Genomic DNA, 21,881 nt, shown 5'->3' on the forward strand with positions numbered 1-21,881 from the left:
ATTTATAATAGTCTCTAAATGTGTGCATTATATTTTTATGGTCAATGATTTTATCTCTGTTCATGTTAGTGATTGCTGGGATTACATTGCAAACTTCTTGCTTGTGGATTTGCTGAGCTAAGTCTCTCCATGTTCATAGTAATGATGTCTAGGTTTAAAAATGAGTTGTTCAGTTTCGTTGGTCTCCATGTTCATAGTAATGATGTCTTGATTTAAAAATGAGTTGTTCAGTTTCTTTGGTTTTTAAGAGGTTGAGCTCTGAATGCAGAGCATGCCTTTTCCTATGAAGAGCCTCACTTGGACACCTGGCATGTTCTTCATCTGTTCTAGTAATTTCGCTGGTTAGCTCTGATACCTTCTTGGTTTCTAATTTATTTCTGTGGGAAAGATATGCAATAATCTGTCCTCTTAAGAAGGCCTTTCGAGTTTCCCAGAGTATTCCTGCAGAGACCTCTGAGGATGTATTTGTCTCTAGGAAGTAACTGATTTGTCTGGATATAAATTCTGTACAGTTCTTGTCTGCTAATAGAAGTGGGTTAAGTCGCCATCTGCGAGATGAGTCTGTGGGGCATAATGATTTTAGCTCCAAGATCAGAGGGGCATGGTCGGAAATAAAAATAGCGTCATACTTGCAATATTTAATCGTAGGCAAGAAATTATTATCTATAAAGAAATAATCAGTTCTTGAGTAGCAATGATGCACTGGTGAGTAGAAGGAATATGTTCTTGAGGTTGGGTAGGTTGTGGTCAGTTAAAAACTGTGTCATTTTCTTTGCAGTGTTAGATGTCATCCTCCCTGTGACAGAGACCTATCTAAGAGTGGATTTAAAACACAATTAAAGTCCCCAGCCATTATAATTTTATGAGTGTTTACATTGGGAATGGATGCATTGTGCATGAATTCTCTATCATCGACATTGGGTGCATAAACATTTATCAAAATCACTTTACAGTTAAATAAATTGCCCATGACAATCACATATCTCCCTTCCGGATCAGATACACGCCCTCGACCCTCTGCAGTTCACATACCAGGAGAAGGTGGGAGTGGAGGATGCCATCATCTGTATGCTACACCGATCCCTCTTCCACCTGGACAGAGGCAGTGGTGCTGTAAGAATTATGTTTTTGGACTTCTCTAGCGCCTTCAACCCCATCCAACCTCTGCTCCTTAGAGACAAGCTGACTGAGATGGGAGTAGACTCACACCTTGGTGGCATGGATTGTGGACTATCTTACAGACAGACCTCAATATGTGCGTCTTGGGAACTGCAGGTCTGACATTGTGTTCAGCAATACAGGGGCGCCGCAGGGGACTGTACTTTCTCCGGTCCTGTTCAATCTATATACATCAGACTTCCAACATGACTCGGAGTCCTGCCACGTGCAAAAGTTCACTGATGGCACTGCTATTGTGGGCTGCATCAGGTGTGGGCAGGAGAAGGAGTACAGAAAGTTAATCAAAGACTTTGTTAAATGGTGCAACTCAAACCACTTATACCTTAACACCAGCAAGACCAAGGAGCTGGTGGTGAATTTTAGGAGGCCTAGGCCCCTCATGGACCCTGTGATCATCAGAGGTGACTGTGTGCAGAGGGTGCAGACCTTTAATTATCTGGGAGTGCAGCTGGATGACAAATTGGACTGGACTGCCAATACTGATGCTCTATGTAGGAAAGGTCAGAGCAGACTATACTTTCTGAGAAGTTTGGCATCCTGCAACATCTGCAGTAAGATGCTGCAGATGTTCTACCAGACGGTTGTGGCGAGTGCCCTCTTCTACGTGGTGGTGTGCTGGGGTGGCAGCATAAAGATGAAAGACACCTCACGGAGGCCTGGACAAACTTGTTAAGAAGGCAGGCTCTAATGTAGGATTAAAGTTGGACAGTTTAACATCTGTGGCAGAGCGACGGGCACTAAGCAAACTCCTGTCAATCATGAATAATCCACTGCATCCACTTAACAGTGTCACCTCCAGACAGAGGAGCAGCTTCAGTGACAGACTTTTGTCACTGTCCTGCTCCACTGACAAACTGAGGAGATCGTCCTCCCCACACTATGCGACTCTTCAATTCCACCCAGGGGAGTAAATGCTAACAATAATTTTATTTTTTTTTTTTTTTCATTTTTTCATTTTTATTACTATTTAATTTTATATTGTTTCTTTGTATCAGTATACTGCTGCTGGATTATGTGAATTTCCCCTTGGGATTAATAAAGTATCTATCTATCTATCTATCTATCTATCTATCTATCTATCTATCTATCTATCTATCTATCTATCTATCTATCTATCTATCTATCTATCTATCTATCTATCTATCTATCTATCTATCTATCTATCTATCTACTACATCTGACACCACAAATGAGACTATGTATGAGAATTCCCACACCTCTAGTTTTCTTTGTAAAGCTGGAATGGAACAATTGGCTAGTCCAGTCTTTTTGCAGCTGTACTGATCCTTCTTAGTAAGTGGGTCTCCTGTAAAAATACTATTTTAGCATTTAAACCTATTGGTTCAGAGAATACTTTCTTTTTCTTTAATTCGTGATTCAGGCCTTTTAACATTCCAGCTCACAGAGTTAACTGTCCCATCATGGAGACATTGATTCTGATTTTATTTATGTAATTTTGTAGTCTTAACTGGAAGTGAGACAGCTTTAAACTTAATTTCCAATTTTCCCACAAGTTATTGCCATGCAGCCTATTGTTACATTGGTAGTTATAATTATAAGGATTCAAAGGATAGATTATAGTTTGCTCTCTTACTCTCCCACTTTATCCCCCCTTCCCCTATTTTGCCTCCCCACGTGAGGCTGGACCCCACTTCACAAAGGCCAAGTCCTCTGACATACCTAGAGACAGAGAACGTCCAAAACAAAACAAGCCCCCCAGCAGCAACATTTGAGGATTAAAAAGTAGAGATATCTACTGCCGATAAAGTCTAATTACTATAAGCATAAAATATAGTCTTCAACAGTCTTGAAATATTAAGTAAACCAGTAATAGTGACAGTAAACCCAGGGAATGGTGTTAAAAAGTGGTCCTGGATAAGCATAGTAAATCCTAATGCAATAATAATAACAATAAAACCAAGGGTATTATGATATTAAACAGTTTCCTTTAGAATGGTAAAAAAAATACTTTAATTTCTTCCACACATACATGTGTAATTGTAATTAAAATATAAACAAAAAGTGTGTGAGAACAGAAAAGGATGTATAATTATGGTACCCGTATTGTTGCAAGCAGATCAGACAGCAGGTAATATCTTCTTGCCATGCCATGACAGGATGCAACTCACTATTGTATTTCAAAAAGTGTCGGGATCAGCTTTTTTAACAGTAGAATTACCAGAGCCTACGAAAAAACTCGTAGATGAGTCCCACCTTCAAACGCTTCTCACCTCTCCGTCTTTGTTCTTTAAATGTGTTGATAAGCAGCAAACAGCAAGCAGTCTGCTATCACATACCCCACTCCGCACAGTTTTCTCAGCTCAAGTCTGTTTACCTGCGTGTCAGTTGCTTAGAGTTGTATAAAGTGAGAAGTCAAGCAAAATGACACCTTTTATAAATACTACAGTAATCCCGATTGTGGGGGTTGCGTTCCAGAACCCCCCGCGATAGATGAAAATCCGCGAAGTAGAAACCATATGTTTGTATGGTTATTTTTATATATTTTAAGCCCTTATAAACTCTCCCACACTGTTAACATTATTAGAGCCCTCTAGACATGAAATAACACCCTTTAGTCAAAAGTTTAAACTGTGCTCCATGACAAGACAGAGATGACAGTTCTTTCTCACAATTAAAAGAATGCAAACATATCTTCTCTTCAAAGGAGCGCTGTCAGGAGCAGAGAATGTCAGAGAGAGAGCGAGAGAAAAGCAAACAATCAAAAAATCAATACATGCTTTTAAGTATGCCGAAGCACCGTGATAAAGCGGCATTTTTTAGAGGAGCCTCCGTATCCTCTACGCAAACAGCCTCTGTGCAAACAGCCCCTGTGCTCACACCCCCTCCGTCAGGCAGAGAGAGTGAGAGAGACAGAGAAAATGCAAACAATCAAGCACCGTGTGGGAAGCACATCGTATATCATTGAGGAGTTTTATTTAATATGTAATACGTGCTATGATTGGGTAGCTTCTCAGCCATCGGCCAATAGCGTCCCTTGTATGAAATCAACTGGGCAAACAAACTGAGGAAGCATGTACCATAAATTAAAAGACCCATTGTCCGCAGAAATCTGCGAACCAGTAAAAAATCTGTGATATATATTTAGATATGCTTACATTTAAAATCCGCGATGGAGGGAAGCCGCAAAAGTCGAAGCGCGATATAACGAGGGATCACTGTATATGTATATATGTTTTTGTGTGTGCATATATATATATCACAGCAACACTCATAACAGTGACAAAACAATTACATCGTCAATTATGTTCCGTTATTTTTAAAATGTTTCTTTTTCATTACTTCTTTAACACACTACTTCGGTATTTTGTTTGATGTATAATATTAACAATAAGAACAGCTCACTACTCAATGTTTATTTTTGGAGACGTTAAGACTCAAACCCACAACCTTCTGAATTGGAGTCAGCAGCTCTAACCAGTATACTACCTGAGAAGTCAGGACAACACGCAACACTAACCTGATTTCTTTTTCTTCGGTTATAGTCTTGGAAAAAAGCCCATTTATTCTGTTATACTTGTATCTTTTGTGAAAGTGTTTCTTTGATATTTAGAATTCAGGCTTCACACATTATACACTTCATGTCTACATTTTGTCAATTATTACTAAAACATGAAAAACATTTCTGTTTAACGATATGTTTACTGTGCATAGATCGTTGTAGACACGGAACACACATGAAATGCAAGTGTTCCAAATAATGATATAGTATTTGTAAAAGGTGTCATTTTGCATGACTTCTCACTCTATACAACTCTAAGCAACTGACACGCAGGTAAACAGACTTGAGCTGAGAAAACTGTACGGGGTGGGAGATGTGATAGCAGGCTGTTTGCTGCTTATCAACACATTTAAAGGACAAAAGACGCTGACAGAGAGGTGAGAAGCGTTTGAAGGTGGGACGGATCTGCAAGTTTTTTCGTGGGCTCTGGTAATTCTAGTGTTGATTCCTTTTCTGCTTCCACCTTGCTGGTGAAGAGCTAATATTTGTCTTGAATATAAACTTTCAGTTTGGCAGGATACAAGAGGCTGTATCTGATATCCGCTTTCTGTAACTGCTGTTTAATATTGTAAAAAATTGCACGTTTAACAGCTGTTGAGTGTGAGAAATCACGGAAAATACGAATGTGGTTATTTTCAAATATCATGTCTTGTTTCTGTCTGAGAAGTGCCATTACATTAAGCTTAAAATTGTAATCTCTTGAAGCTGACAATTAGAGTCCTAGGTTTAGAGGTGTTTGATCCACATATGTAAAGGTTGCATCAAATTATTATATATACGTTTTTCCAAATCTTTATTATCCTGTCGCAGCTCTAGCCGCAGGTTCTCGTGGAGCTTTAAGTTTCCTTTCCATTTCTTTTTGACCCCCTTTCTTGTTACTCATATTTATATACTGTAGTAGAAACTTCTCTGGTAGGGGTAATACAGGATACCTCGGGGTAATAAGAAATAAGAGAGAAAATAAAGCTGCTGCTAACGGAGCTCCGCTTCAGATGTACATCTCCCGTAATGGACAAGACCAACCGCTACAGTTTTATAGCTCTATTTAAATTTTTTTCCATGTCCTCATCACCCCTTGCCCTGATTATTGCCAAACTAGCAAACTACATGTTACCACCAAATGCTTGCTGATGTTCACTGGCTTTCAAATTCAAAATGTTTTCTTTGCTACATTATTAATCTCTGGAGCCATAAAACACCTACATGACAGAATAAATGTCTACTTACCTTGTATAAACCCATAAAACTATTCTTCTCATTTTGTTAAAAGCTTTGCTGCACATCTGTGTCAATGTTAATTTTAATTTTGTGGTTTCTACACTTAAGTACACTGCAGGAAAGTCTTTTAGAAAAGACTATATTAGTTGTAAAATTCTACTCAAGACCAAGACCTTTTTTTGCTTTTTTGAACTGTTTAACTTTTAATTCAGTTCTGTGAAATATACTCTGCTATGCACTACCTCCCTAAAAGTTTTATTTTTCTCTTGTATTAATGTCAGTTCCTTTTGAAGTTCCTTCTAGTGTCTATCAATGCTGCTTTGTCAATATTATTTATGAATACTGTCTTAGATTTGATTGCATTTCTCCCTGCATTTCAAGGACATCCCTATATTAGCTGTTGGCTTTTTTTAAGTGAATGTGGGAGTGAGCGTGCACTCCAGTAAGCTGTTGTTCCATCCAGGACTCTTATTGCATCAAATTAAAAAGTTCATAAAGTGAATAAATTGAATATTTTTTCATTTAATATGTCTATATGTATAAAATGCTATGGATTGTGTCTGTATGTCACATGATGCCTTGTCAAGCACTGGGGCTACAATATTGATCTTAATCCAAAGCACAACTTGTGGCTGACAGCAACCCTCGCAAAGTTATTAGGATTTATGTCTTTCTACTGCAAACTGATCAACATGGTGGTAACATCTGCTGAGAATTAAGCAATTTGCAGAAGCTGATAGGAAGAAGAATAATAGCTTGGGAGGACCGCAGGTTCTCATGTTTTCTGGTACTTTAATGAGTGATTTTTGTGAGTGGTGTATGTTATTAATGTTGCTGCATAAAGTTTGATTGATATTGAAGAACTCATTTTTTTTTCTTTTGTCTGGGTATTGTGTATAGAGTTCGTTAATGTGTCTTTTTGAAAGCTTGCTTTAATTTTGTAGCTAAGTAGAAATACATCATTTTCAAAGTGTTTATTGAAGTCAAGGTTTATAGACCCTGAGGAGTTCAATGCCTGTTTAGAACTGATCCAAGTTTTATTTTGCTTCTTAAATATAGGTTGCTTCAGAGTTGAAGACATTCTACAACTCGGCTTATACAAAATCTGTGGAGCCACCCTTACTGTCCAGTCCAGAGGCCACAGAAAAGGCCAAGCATGTTGTCAAAGTCTTCCATGAATCGGTAAAACCAAAAATCTCAAATCTTTTTATTGTCTGCACTTTATTTAGTTTAATTAATGGTTATTGTATTAAATGTGAATGCTGGAATTAACATCATTAAGTGAAATTCAAGGTGTGAATTTGGTGGGTAAATTTTTGGAATTTGGAGGATTTCCAGAGACAATTCATCTAAACATTAAGGGGTTTGGAAAAGTGGCAGTTTTGGTCACATGAGCATTTTCATTATAATTTGGTATTTACAGTTACATTTTTGAGTGTTAATGTATTAACTCAATTGCTTACTTGTTATGATGCTTATTTTTATTTTGTATTAAAAAATAAAATAAACAAGATATATCCAATTATTTTTAATAACAATAGTAATTAAACATAATAAATATATAGGCTTACAAATAATAAATAAACAGGAATTTTCAATAATTTCTCAAAAAAAATAAAGATGAAATAAGAATTTAATCAAATCAATTGTATACACTTAATAAATAAGTACACACTAACCAACACACTTTTATGTTTCATGGGAAATATTAACTTGCAACATCAAACCATGAAGTAGAAAGAGCATTTTGTTGCTGATGTTTACCCAGCCAAGAAATCAAATCCCCTTAACGTGCACACGTACCGGTCCCGGGACATAACAGCATTTTGACGACGTCACAGCCATGTGTGCATGCCCATCTGTCATGCATCTCGACATACTACCCATCAAATGAAACTTCAAAGTCTCGTCTTTCCGATGATATAAACCATTTTGACACACAACAACCACAGCACTGACACTAAAGCCTTTTTTACAGAGAAGTACATACTTTTAAGAGTTGACTTTCCCTACCTTTGAAGACCCTCTGCAAGTCAAACATCAATATTTCCGAGCAGTATTGATCTCATTCTGTCCGTAAGGCTCCAGCGAATATAATTCAGTAAAACGATTAGGTCTAAAAAACAAGATATATCCTCAAAGGGACAAAAACTCCAGAAAACGTTTCATAACTTGAGACTAGCTACGTCATTTTTTTTTCAATTCTATTGATCATATCAGACGTAATTTGTTTCTGTCGGCGATAACCATGCTACCGCATGTAACACGGAAGTGTTAGCTTCTGATTGACACCTAAGTTGGCCAATTACGACGGGTCTGGGGTTGACTGGCACCTCGTATAGCCAACGAGTGTCACAGACAGCTGAAAGATGACGTACAACTCCAAACCCTGGTAGAATCTACCAGTTTGATTGGACACTGTGAGTGTCACTCCAAACTTACAGCCAATGAGCAGCTGAGCATTTCGATATGTAACTTGCCATACTAACTTGTAAACAAAATGATCGGAGCTGCGCGAAGGTGGCATTTGTGCCAGTCTGCAGACTTGGTGCGTGGTTGTTTATTGTGATTTCACCAAGTTTTTTCGCATTTTAAATATGGATAAAAGTACAGATAAACGTAAATACACTCTCGATTAAAAGTATTAGAGGCATGTACGCGGCGTGAAAGTAATCAATCGGCCCAGGAGACGTCTAATGGCAGAGAGCGACATGTGACACGCCCTTGTGCTTTCTGCCTGCTAGGATTGCTGCCATCAGTGGCACATGGAAAAACGCTGAGCTGTGTTGTAACAGTTTGTAAAAGAAATGTATATAGTTTGTGTGCATTTTATAAAAAAAGTAAAAATAAAATATATATATATATTTTGGCCCATAAGACTTGTGTTGACTATTTTTATATTGAAATGTGTATTTTTATTGTTTTTATTATTTTTATAACTAATAGAGTGACACTGTGTGTAGATATAGATTCCTTTAGGTGTAAGCTTTCAGTAGAGCCCTCATTGATATATGTGGGTTGAAGCATTCAAAAGTTATTACACTTTTTCCATACGTTCCAAAATGTGGATAATGGTCCCTCTAAAAAGCACCTGGACATGGCCACATAAAAACTGGTGTAAAAATGTCATTTTTACAGGTATTCTTTTCAAATTTGAAATGTGAGTAGTCAACAAGTTATTCTGTTGGTACATAGTGTGTTTCTGTCCCCACCTACCTACTGCAGCTATAGAGGCCTTTATTTTCACAAAAAAACTTAGGCGAGAACAAAAAAATTTGTTTTTTTTGTGAGTTCTAATGTGCATAACTTTTGATCAGTCACACCTACAGTGATTCTGACTACTAAGGGTGAAACTAGAGAATGTTACCTTTACAAAGAGACCAAACATGTGTTTATACTCCAGATAGTTCAATAACAGCAATGATTCTAATTTGGAGAGGTCGAATTACAAGCGATTTAGCAAAAATGACCCCGCTTGATAAGGGGTGCTCATGCGTAACTACTTTAAAGGGTAAATTCATCATTTTTCAAATTGATGTTACTTCCTCACAATCAAAATATATTTTAATTTGAAACATGAAGTTGTGTCTTGAACTGAAGCATTTTTATACAATTTAAATGTACCTTGTCTGTTCTTGCAGTTTACAATTGGTCTTTAGGGTACTCAAGTCTATAAGTGATGGAAAAAGCCTTCAATTTTACCAGTTACGTCCATTTTGCAAGCCAAAAAAGGTTGAGCATTTATCCATGGCTCTTGAGATTACGCACATATTGCAAAACCGCATATCCATATTGTTTTAAGAAGATAAAAACAAGTCATTTTTGTGAGATGCAGCCATTTTAAAAGGAGATGTTGTACTTTACTACATTGTTTGTCTTATTGTACACTTCACAACCAGTTGGGAGTGGATTCACCTTGGAAAATCGTCAAACAGGCTCCCATTATTGACATTGAATGTTGATGGCCAGATGTGAATTGCTATTATAGTTTGATAGACAACTAGAAAATAATAACTGAAAAAAGTCACAAAGTTTTTTTCTTCACAAAGGTACTGTGTTTTACTGTTGATTGATAAAGCAAATGTGTGCATCAGTGAAAGAGAATATTGAGCAGGCATGTACCCAGAGCTCTAAGTGTGGCATTTTTCTGGTTAATTGGTAGAGTATCTGCTGTAATTGTTGCGGCGCCTCATGTTCTAACAGTAAACAATCCTTCCCCCAACCACTAGCCCAGTCTTTGATAAAATATATTTGTAACAGCATGCTTAAGACTCCCAAGAGGGAACCACACACCCGCTCATTTAAAATGTTGTGTAACATTTGAAACATATCACGAAGGACCAAGCAGCCTACAGAAAAAAAACAGTACCAGCAATTATTTGTTTCTACTTCAACCACTGTACCTGGTATGTAATCATGTGACAAGACCTGAATAGATGTTACAGGTGTCTATCCTGCTTATCCAAGACAGGATCGTGGTATAAATGGAACCTATGCCGTCAAATCATCGGGAAGACTCCAGGCAGGAACAATCCCTTGGCAGGGCGAACATGTACACAGTCACACACCAATTTTGCAACACTAATTAATCAGGTTAAAGTTTAGTAAGATCAGTATAGATGATTTAACATAGGCAGAGTAGGCTGTAATTTCTGCTTCATAGTTCCAGGTTGTACATGGAGTCTATGTGTTCTCATTTATTTACTGATTAATTGGTATCTGTGTTAGAGAATTTACTCACTCAAAAACAGCAGTCATTTCTTTTATTAGTATATCATCAGCAAGAGCAACTTATTATGCATTAAAAAATGAATAATTGACAGAAAAGTTGTCTTTGCTCTTTCAGTAATCTAGGGCATTTTATCAGTAATGCAATGAGGTGTAATCAGTTCAGTCCAGATGTATTATGTACAAAGTACAACGAAAGTCTTACGTGCTCTTTTCATATGTTTCTACCCAGTGTTCATCTCACTGGTTCGTGTAAAATAACAACACGGAATATAATGGGTGGGTGGGGCTCGGCGTGGATTGTCAACATTTCACCCACAATGGCTGCTGCACACATACAAACAAGCATGAAACAAATTCTTGAGGTCCAAAAATGTGTGGTAAAATATGTCTCTTAAATGCAGAAAGCATGTTTTCTTAAATTTAAACCTTTGTTGATTCAAAGCTATCTATTTGGTAAGTTTCAGTTCTTTTATATTCACCTATGGACCTGTTTGCCCTGTAGCCCCATTGTAAACTGCAAGAACAGATGAGGTATTTTAAAAAGTTACAAAAAATGCTTCACTTTAAGACACATTTTCTATTGGAAAATTAATACATACCATGATTGCAAAGAAATAACTTTGACTTGGAAAATAACAAACTTGAGTGTTTAATATTTATTTGACACAAAACACTTAAATTGTAGCTGCAATGATACAGAAAAAAGTGAGCAAGAGACCCAAAAGATGTGTTAGGCAAAACAGGTTAACAACCCTGAGTTTGACTTTTTAAACTGTAATTAAACTAATACCTGCATAATGTGAATACAATTGTCTCCTAAGGCACAGCTTGCTGAAACTCTTGAGTAACCCTAATTTACCAATATAATAAAAATCATCTAGTAATTAGTCACCATGCCTTTTTTATCTCCTATTACAATCACGTGTCATGTACAATATACTGCATATATCTCTGATGGTTTAATTTGCACTGGGGGAGCAATAAGCTGATGCAAGATTCTGTTTAAAAAGAAAAAAAAAATTAGTATGGTGTAAATCTGAGGTTGTGTAATCTTCCTAGCAGTCGAACAGCTGTCTCTGATTGTTCAGTATCACAGCATGAATTTCAAAAAGTGGCACAACATTTTGTAGCAGTGGCCTGTTGCTAATTTTTTTATGTACGTGAAACCATAGAAACTAGTCTCAGTAAAGGCAATAGAAAACTAAAATGTTTATGACAAGGGTTCAGTTTTGATGTGATTCATTAATAGCCAACCTGAAAACAATAAAGTAAAGGGACTTCACAGTATATGGGCTGTGCAGAGTATTGCATATTATACCATTTTTTGTTACAAATTAGTGTGGAAATTGGTTAATAAAAAGGTGCACACCTTTTCCAAATGGCTCTTTGGATTTGACCCCCACTCCTTATCTCCTGCTTTCAACTTTATATTTGTGATGCATCTGAAGTAGGCTAACTATAATAGGTTACATGTTGAAACAGACACGGCAGAGTTCCCAAAACTTGACAGTATAAAACCTGAAGCTTGAGTGTCTTGAATTCTTGCAGGTAGGTCTGTCATTGCCATCAGTCTTTTGTTTAACCAAATCAGTTTGTGCTTTAACAGTTACATCTATATTTGTTTCATGTCCATTACCCTTGTACCCATAAATCCATGATTGAAATGTTTCAGCACTGGTAGTGACATGGTTAAGGTACACCATTTTTGTATATTTTTGGTAACCTATCTTGTTTTATCATTGCATTAATCCTCTATGGCAAGGTTTTCAAACCTTTTGTCTAGTGTATCACCTGAAGGAATTTAGACATTTTAAAGTGCCACAATTTATTTTCACTTCTAAGTACTGAAATATTATTATTTAACTTTTTTTAAATGAAATATTTATTTAGTGTTAGGTTTGGTATGAAATAAAAATTAGAATGCCTTTAATTTCCTTTATTTTAATTTCACTTCAGAGCTTGAATTTTTATGTGTGATAGAGACTGGATTTCCTCTTAGATTAACAATTAATGGCAAGGATTTTTGTTGGCTTTGGGGGATTTCCAGAGGAATTCCCAGATATTCCCAAGCCAGCTGAGAGATATAATCCATGGGTCTGCTGCAGGGTTTCCGCCCAGTGGGATGTGCCTGGTGCAGCCCTGGGGTGAGTAGAATCTCTTTTAGCAGTAACGGAGATTCAAACCAGCAACTTCCCACATACCAGCACAGTTCATTATCCTTAGAGCTGCTTTATGCCAAATGTATGTAGCTGAATCAGCCCTCTTGGACTTAAGAGAAATGTAACATTACAGTTGTATTCATAATGCCTATGAATAAGTTTAGAACAAATGAAAAAATACACAACCCCACAATTGTGTCTGAAATAATTTGAAACTAACAAAAGTAATTGGCACCTATCATTGTTTATACTGTTTAACAGAAAGCAGCCTTTGCTTTGGAGTTTTGATTTAACACAATCTTTACAATAGTAACACAAATAAAAATGGTATGGGCAAAAATGGGACCGTTAACTTAATTTTTTGTTGCACAACCTTTAGAGGCGTTCACTACAAACAAGTGATTCCTGCAGCTCTCAATGAGACTTCTGCACCTGTCAACAGATAGTTTGACACACTCTTCCTGAACAAACTGCTCCAGCTGTGTCAAGTTTGAAGGATTGCTTCTCCAGACTTGCATGTTTTTTGTTCTTTCCATAAATATTCAATAGGATCTTAACAGGGGAGGGGACGCTGGAGTGCTCATGCTGCTGCTGCTTTTCCCAGTTAAAGCTTTTTGCTAAAATTCACATTAACCTTAACACTTTTTGCACTTCTCCATTTCTTTTTTCAAATGTATAGTTCATGGATACAATCAAGTCAAGCTGTTATCTGCCTAATGTCAATCTACAGACTTTTCTTTTCCACCTTGGATATCTAGGAGTTGGGGATGTTCTGTCTCCTTGATAATAATGGATATGCTGCATTGCTCATACCTGCTTTGACAGGGAATGACTAAGAAGTGATCTGTTGTTTGACGCCTGTATACCCAGCATTTTATATATGTGGTTGTACGTTGGATTCTCCAAATTCTGATGGCTACCTTACATGTGCATCTTGTAATATCTCCTACTATGATTCTTATGGATTATTTTTCTGCACAACCACCCACCCATCTCACTTTCTGCTACTGTCAGATAATTATTGCTCTAAATTTTGCTAAAATACTTGTTCAGAGCAAGTGGCCAGACTGGAATGTCCTACAATACACTGGCATTAGGTGGTGCCCAAAATATTTTCATCATGGGTCAGGGTGTCGCCACTGCTGGGCTGCGACAGACAAGTTCACTGGCAGCATCTGTTCAACCCTTATCAGCTAATATTGCATTGTTTAACTGAAGATCTCTTAATGGTAAAGCATTTGCTAGATCAGAATTCATTACAGATTCCAACCTTGATGTAATATGCTTAACAGAAACCTGGAAAAATCCTAATTAATTTATGTCTGTCACAGAAGCAACACCGCCAGGATATGTTAACTTCTCACAGGCTAATAGCTCAAAACAAGGAGGAGGATTCTCAGTAATTGCTAGATCGGAGTTAAACATCAAAAGAATCCCACTTGACTGCCCATTGTCTTTCAAGTGTCTGGCTCTTAAACTAATTACGAAATCTGGTCCTGTCTAACTTATTGTTATCTATCATCCCCCAAAATACAATGGGTCTTTCTTAACTGATCTGAATGGACTTTTAACAAACTTAAGGTCACTGTCCCAGAGAGTCTTTCTTCTTGGCGACCTCCACATCCATATTGACACTCCAGCATGTAATCTGATGAATGAATTCCTGTCCGTAATGGACTATTTTGACTTGGTGCAACATGTTGATTTTCTTACTTACTGTGGTGGTCATATACTGGACCTGATCTGTACCTCTGGCTTATTTGTCACTTGTAGCACTGGTTTTGGACTCTCTGATCATATAGCAGTATTTTAACTGTCTCATTACCTCTCTTTCTCTTACTGTAAATTTCAAATTTCTTTTAGAAACTTTAAAAATATCTGTCCCTTTATCCTTGCTGGATCTATTTCTTGATCTTTTTCTGTCTTCCCCTATTCCATCAACACTAGATAGTCTTGTTGACTATTATAACTTAGCCCTTCATTTAGCACTAGGTTAAACATCTTCTTTTAAACGCACGTTTTCTTTTAAGAGTTCATCTCCATAGTACAATTCAGAATTGCGGTCTATGAAAGCGGCTGGCGGACGCCTTGAGAGGATGTCACATAAGGCTGGCCTCACAGTGCATACCCAGGCTTTCTCTGGCCACCAAAGGGCTTACAGGGATGCAGTAACTGCAGCCAAGAACAAAACGCATTATGGCAGAATAACAGAAAGTGGACAAGATAACCCAAGGGTTTTGTTCTCTGTAGTTAGTAAATTACTTCAACCTGCATATGGCCCAGTTAGCACCTCTACTGAAGTCTGTGAATAAATTCCTCCAATTTTTCTGTAATAAAATTAAAGATCTAAATAATTCTACTAACATAAATCTATCATCAGTTTACATCTTTTCCCATCGTCCCACTGTATCCAGCTCCTTTTCTAAATTCTCACCAGTCACATCTGCATTTGTTAATTACCTGAATTTTAAGTTGTGGCGGACTGCTTGTGTACTGGATCCCATCTCCACTACACTTTTTAAATCCTGCCTTCATGCCATATTTTTGACTGTTACAACAATAATAAATATATCCCTTGATATTGGCTTCATGCCTGCCACTTTTAACATTGCTTCTGTAACCACATTGTTAAAAAAGTCTGGTCTTGGTACTGACAGTCTTAAAAAAAATTACCTTTTCTGTCAAACATTCTTGAGCATGTTGTAACCTTCCCAACTCACCAGTTACTTTTCCATTTACTAAATTGATGGAACACTTTCAGTCTAGTTTCAAGGCGCAGCACAGATTTGAAACTGCTCTGCTTCAGTTAACCAATGATTTGCTTATGGCAGCAGACTCTGGACAGACTAGCATATTAATTTTGTTAGATCTTTAATGTAGTATCTGACACCATTGGACATGACGACATTATACATCAATCCACTGTCCAGAATTGAGAACACTCTGGGTGTCTCTGGCACTGCCCTCCAGTAGTTTAAATCCTATCTGTGTGATAGGCAAGAGTTTGTTAGTCTTGGCAACAGCGATCCAGCTCAGTGCCAGTCACTCGAGGAGTTCCTCAGGGCTCTGTCATCGGCCCTCAACTCTTCTGTATCTACATGCTTCCTCTTGGCCATATTATTCGTAACTTTGGACTGGGTTATCATTTTTATGCAAATGATATTCAACTTCATCTCAGTGTTAAAAGTGAAACTTCATCAGAGCTTTCTCAGCTCACAACTTGCTTCAGTGAAATTAAAACCCGGATGGAGCAGAACTCTTTAAATTAAACAAATTTTGCACTAAAGCGCAAATTGAGAAAATTGTTTAGTGAAACATTTAATGAAAAAAACTACATCTTTTGGTAACCTCTTGTGTCTCATTACACCTTCCCCTTTGACATTATGATTTATGTTTTTCTTTCTGGGACACAGAAGGAGCTCATTCAATTAATATGAGGATAAGCATCCACATTTATTTTAAATACCTGCTTGATGCTGTTTAGCCTGTGTGTTAGTTTTGTCTAGACTCTAAAGTAATAGTAAGCTGTAAATAAGCTGCCTTTGTGCATTATTGTCTGTGTGATTTTGTAAAGAAGTCTGCTAATGTAGACTTTGTTAAATTCAAATATGTTATCTTTGGAGTTGTTGCCATGCATTTTTCTCTGTGCTGAAACATTGCTATTAACCTGATTCTGTGCGATAATGACCAGCTCAAGTTCTGTTGCATCTGGTGTTTTGTATAAAGGTTAATGTTTACTGGATATTTTGACAACCTGCTCTTAACAGCTTGAGTATGTTGATGGCCATACACTTCATAGCAGCATATTATATGTTCTTGACTCTACCTGGAGTCTACTTTATGTAGAATTCATTGCTTACTGTGCTGCATGCTTTGACTCGTACTAAAAAAAATTGTTTTGTGTCACACTCAATGATGAGATTTTAAATGCACGCAAGCCCAATTATTTCTACTGGTCTACTATGTTGTCAGTAATAACCTAGCTATATGTGTACTGTAAATCATCCAGCTCTGAAATTACTGCACTTTTTAAACACCATTGTGTTTATATTAATTTCATAAACACACAGGACCCAGGTAGCAGACAGTGAGCTTCTTGGTTTAATGCAAAACTCATAATTTAACTGAAGAATGTGTTGTTAGCAATACACATGTCTACAGTAGATTACAACATTTACCACCAAAAATGACTTAGTATGAAAGCATACATTTGTAAAGAGGCATGTCATATTGCTAAAGCGTAGGTATTCACTGCAAATGCCTGTTGTCTCAATGCTGTTTGTGATCTTTAAGAAGTAGCAGAACAGTGGTGCAGTCCTTGGAAATACAAGGAGTGACTGTAATTATTCTAACTAGGTCTTCTTGCCTGTCACATTTTTAGTGGACCATACTGAGAAAAAGTCTTCAACAATAAAGTTTTGTTTCAGAGAAGAGAGGGGAGTAGATCTTCAGTAGACATTTTTTTCTTAATTAGCTGAACTTGTTTGTAAAAACATGGCGGCATTGAAAGAAAAAGGATAAAGCTGATGTGGGTGAACCCACACCAGGGCTCATCAAAAAGATTTGACCTCTAGCCCAACTCTCACAGAGCAAGTATTCCATAACGCCTTAACCCATGATCCCTCAACACCCAACCTCCTAGAGTCCCCAAAAACTACACACACATTTTAAGAGGCACACTCCTTCAGTCGCTCTCTGAACACTCTCATCCATTCACTCATTCATTCACATCAAATACATGTTAAGTTTATTGACACCTATAAGACTTCTGTCTTCGTAAGATAAGGAATCAAGAACATCCTGCACATAATTCATTCTGGTATTGACATTCCAAACAACCATCATTAAATTTTTTCCACGGAAATCCAGTGGGTGGGGGGGAGGTGAAGTGTAATGTTATTTATGTTTGATGAATGACAACTTTTTCTGTGATTTACTGGATTGATTGTACTTTATTTTAGAATGAATCCATTTTTATTTTGCTTATAGCAGGGGTTGTCAGGTTCCGTCCTGGGATACCACTGTGGCTGTAGGTTTTTATTGCAGTGTTTTTCACAAGTCAGTCTTGCTTTGCTGATTGATCAATTAACTATCCTTTTTTCTTCTCTTCTCTTCAAAATGCACGTTAGTTATGAAAACAGTCTAGCTAGCAGGGAGTCATCGTTTTAATGACAAGCAGAATACGACATATGTCTATAATGCATTCATTCTGAAATGCCCAGCTGATCTGTCTTGATCTGAAGTGAGACAGTTGCTATTATATTGGAGTACAGGCCAAGTGCTGATGCCAAGGTATTAAAAGAAGTGTATTATAGGCATTTTATTGGAGCTTGCTAGTGATACATCAATAGAAAAGTTGTTGAATCCATGGATTCAATACTTATGTCAGTTGTAACTACTGCATCTTGTATTACTGGCTCATGTTCATTTACAATACAATAAAAATGTTGAATGTGGAGTGAATCATTTAGTTATCTGTTTGTGAATTGTAAAGTGTGGACAATGAAACTGAATCAGCAAATATGAAGTGAATTATTTAATTACATTGTGAATTCTCTCTTCTTTTCACATTCACCAAATTACACAGAAAATCCTCTGAGTATGGATGAAAAAAACATATTTTTTATATTCTTAAATTAAATTCTTCCATTCTTCCTCTATCTAGTTTTCAAATTCTTTGTTAAAACTGTGAAATCATGTGCCTTCAATCATTAATCCACTTTATGATGATAGAGGATAACTTTAAAGCTTTATGGCTAGGGGTGTTCCAGGAACAACAAAGCCCTGGCAATATCAAGTGACCCTCTGCACATTTTGTGAAGATGCCTGATATTTGAAAATTATAAATCATTTGAATATATATAACTAAATTGTTTTGGAGGATGGCTTAGGGTCAGATCAGCCCTGAGAGTTGCTATTTCATGATCTTGGACCTCTGCACCGCCTAACAATTAAAAATGAAATGCACTACCCTATGTGGAAGAAGCAGTTTTCTCTGTTGTTTGTGGCTAACACTCTTACAGTCAGACTACGAATAAAATGAATATGTCCTGATACAGTTAACACCAGAATTACCAGAGCCTACGAAAAAACTCGTAAATCCGTCCCACCTTAAATCGCTTCTTAAATCCCTTCACACCTCTCTGCCAGCGTCCTTTGTCTTCTAAATGTGCTGATAAAGAGAAGTTATAGGCAGCCGGCTATTCCATCCCCCCACCAATTTAGAACGTGCACGAACTTCTCCAAGCCCATTCCTTGATTGAGTATCTGGGAGTGAAGTGGAGTTTTAGAGTGGAAATAATAGATCGTTATTAGGAACATACGCATTTCATGTCTGTTCCGTTTCTACAGTAATCTGTGTAAACACATTGTTAAAACAGAAACGTTTTTTATATCCTGCTAGTAGATGACAAAATGTAGGCATAAACTATATAATGTATGAAGCCTGAAGTCCAAATATCAAATAAATATTTTCACAAAAGGTACAAATATAAGACAACAATTGCGCTTTTATTCAAAAAATATAGCTGCAGAAAAAAAAGCCGCCTTAACATGTGACATTGACACCCACTAATTACGACCGCCTCTGTGGCGCAATACATTTGGCTACTGACTGGGAATCAAAAGGTCGTGGGTTTGATTCTGCAGTATTCCATTTTGAGCAGTAAACTGCTCTTAGTCTTACTATTTTAGAATAAAAGCATACATTTGATTTCAGTCTGTAACAGCCGGTGTAATTTATGATCCTTATAAAAGTTAGCTTTGTTTTTTTTTTTTTTTAATTCACTTTTCATTCTCTCAGTCGCGTTCAGAATCAATCCATACAACCCCATCTGATACGGCTGTTTTCACATAAAGACGCGCTATAGCTCTGCAGTGTACCATGATGCATACTAACGCCCCCCCCACGAAGGGTTCTGACACACAAACGCTGGCGAAGCTGCCTTCTTCGTATCTCACTGTCACTTGATTTTATTTTTATTCAGTTTTATTGAGTGTTCCTGCCAGTCCCCGCATGTTGCTGTATGCTGTTTATTTTGTACACCAGTACATGCAGAGGAGAGAATGGTAAAGAGCAGTTACTTCGGCGCTATATGCAATCATCAGACACTACCCATCTGCCCGTGTCGCTCAAACACAGGAACATATGTTGGTGTAAAAGTATAGCAAAAGTGCACTTTTATTCAAGTGCACTTTTTCCATTGCTTTTTCCTGTAAGAAGCAATGTACAAATAATATTGCATTAGTGCGATGATGTTTTCACATATATTGTCTCTTTCTTTCAGGTGTGTAATAGAAAATACAGCATAGAGAGAAGTGTGTACAGTAATCCCTCCTCGATCGCGGGGGTTGCGTTCCAGACCCCCCCGCGATAGGTGAAAATCCGCGAAGTAGAAACCATATGTTTGTATAGTTATTTTTATATATTTTAAGCCCTTATAAACTCTCCCACACTGTTAACATTATTAGAGCCCTCTAGACATGAAATAACACCCTTTAGTCAAACGTTTAAAAACTGTGCTTCATTACAAGACAGAGATGGCAGTTCTTTCTCACAATTAAAAGAATGCAAACATATCTTATCTTCAAAGGAGAACCGTGAAGAGCAGATAATGTCAGAGAGGCTACGCTAAGAAAAGCAAACAATCAAAAAATCAATACTTGCTTTTAAGTATACAGAAGCACCGCGATAAAGCGGCATTTTGTAGAGGAGCGTCCTATCTTCTAGGCAAACAGCCACTGTGTAAACAGCCCCCTCTGCTCACACCCCCTTTGCTCACACCCCCTCAGTCAGGCAGAGAGAGTGAGAAAGACAGAGAGAAGCAAACAAAACAAGCGCCACGCGGGAAGCATATCTTATAGCATTGAGGAGTTTTAGTTAATATGTAATACATGCTCTGATTGGGGAGCTTCTAAGCCATCCGCCAATAGCGTCCCTTGTATGAAATCAACTGGGCAATCAAACTGAGGAAGCATGTAACCTAAATTAAAAGACCCATTGTCCGCAGAAAGCGGCGAACCAGCAAAAATCCGTGATATATATTTAGATGTGCTTACATTTAAAATCCGCGATAGAGTGAAGCCGCGAAAGTCGAAGCGCGATATAGCGAGGGATCACTGTACATTGCTTCTTGTGTTTGAGCGACACGGGCAGATGGGGAGTGTCTGATGATTGCATATAGCGCCGAAGTTACTGCTCTTTACCATTCTCTCCTCTGCATGTCCTGGATGCGGGGACTGGCAGGAACACTCAATAAAACTGAATAAAAAGAAAATCAAGTGACGGTGAGATACGTAGAAGGCAGCTTCGCCAGCGTTTGTGTGTCAAAACCCTTTGTGGGGGGGGCGTTAGTATGCATCGTGGTACACTGCAGAGCTATAGCACGTCTTTATGTGAAAACAGCCGTGTCAGATGGGGTTGTATGGATTGATTCTGAACACGACTGAGAGAATGAAAAGTGAATTACACTGCTGTTACAGACTGAAATCAAATGTATGCTTTTATTCTAAAATAGTAAGACTAAAAGCAGTTTACTTCTCAAAATTGAATATTGCAGAATCAAACTCGTAACCTTTTGATTCCCAGTCAGTAGCCGAATGTATTGCGCCACGGAGGCGGTCGTAATTAGTGGGTGTCACATGTTAAGGCGGCTTTTTTTTCTGCAGCTATATTTTTTGAATAAAAGCGCAATTGTCTTATATTTGTACCTTTTGTGAAAATATTAATTTGATATTTGGACTTCAGGCTTCATACATTATATAGTTTATGCCTACATTTTGTCATCTACTAGCAGAATATAAAAAACGTTTCTGTTTTAACAATGTGTTTTCACAGATTGCTGTAGAAACGGAACAGACATGAAATGCGATCTATTATTTCCACTCTAAAACTCCACTTCACTCCCAGATACCCAATCAAGGCATGGGCTTGGAGAAGTTTGTGCACGTTCTAAATTGGTGGGGGGATGGAATAGCCGGCTGCCTATAACTGCTCTTTATCAGCACATTTAGAGGACAAAGGACGCTGGCGGAGAGGTGTGAAGGGATTTAAGAAGCGATTTAAGGTGGGACGG

The 21,881-nt window shown here is 37.6% G+C and overlaps 1 protein-coding gene across 1 annotated transcript in view; it reads left to right on the forward strand.

Moving 5' to 3' along the window:
* cd81a (CD81 molecule a) overlaps positions 1 to 21,881 on the forward strand; it is an 88,867-nt gene that overhangs the window by 56,062 nt on the left and 10,924 nt on the right. Inside the window, exon 5 of the mRNA XM_039753393.1 lies at positions 6,977 to 7,099. Coding sequence (XP_039609327.1) covers positions 6,977 to 7,099 — 123 coding nt within the window. The remainder of the gene's footprint in view (positions 1 to 6,976; positions 7,100 to 21,881) is intronic.

The sequence above is a fragment of the Polypterus senegalus genome, chromosome 1 (genome assembly GCF_016835505.1).
Source record: "Polypterus senegalus isolate Bchr_013 chromosome 1, ASM1683550v1, whole genome shotgun sequence".
Classification (NCBI taxonomy): Eukaryota; Metazoa; Chordata; class Cladistia; order Polypteriformes; family Polypteridae; genus Polypterus; species Polypterus senegalus.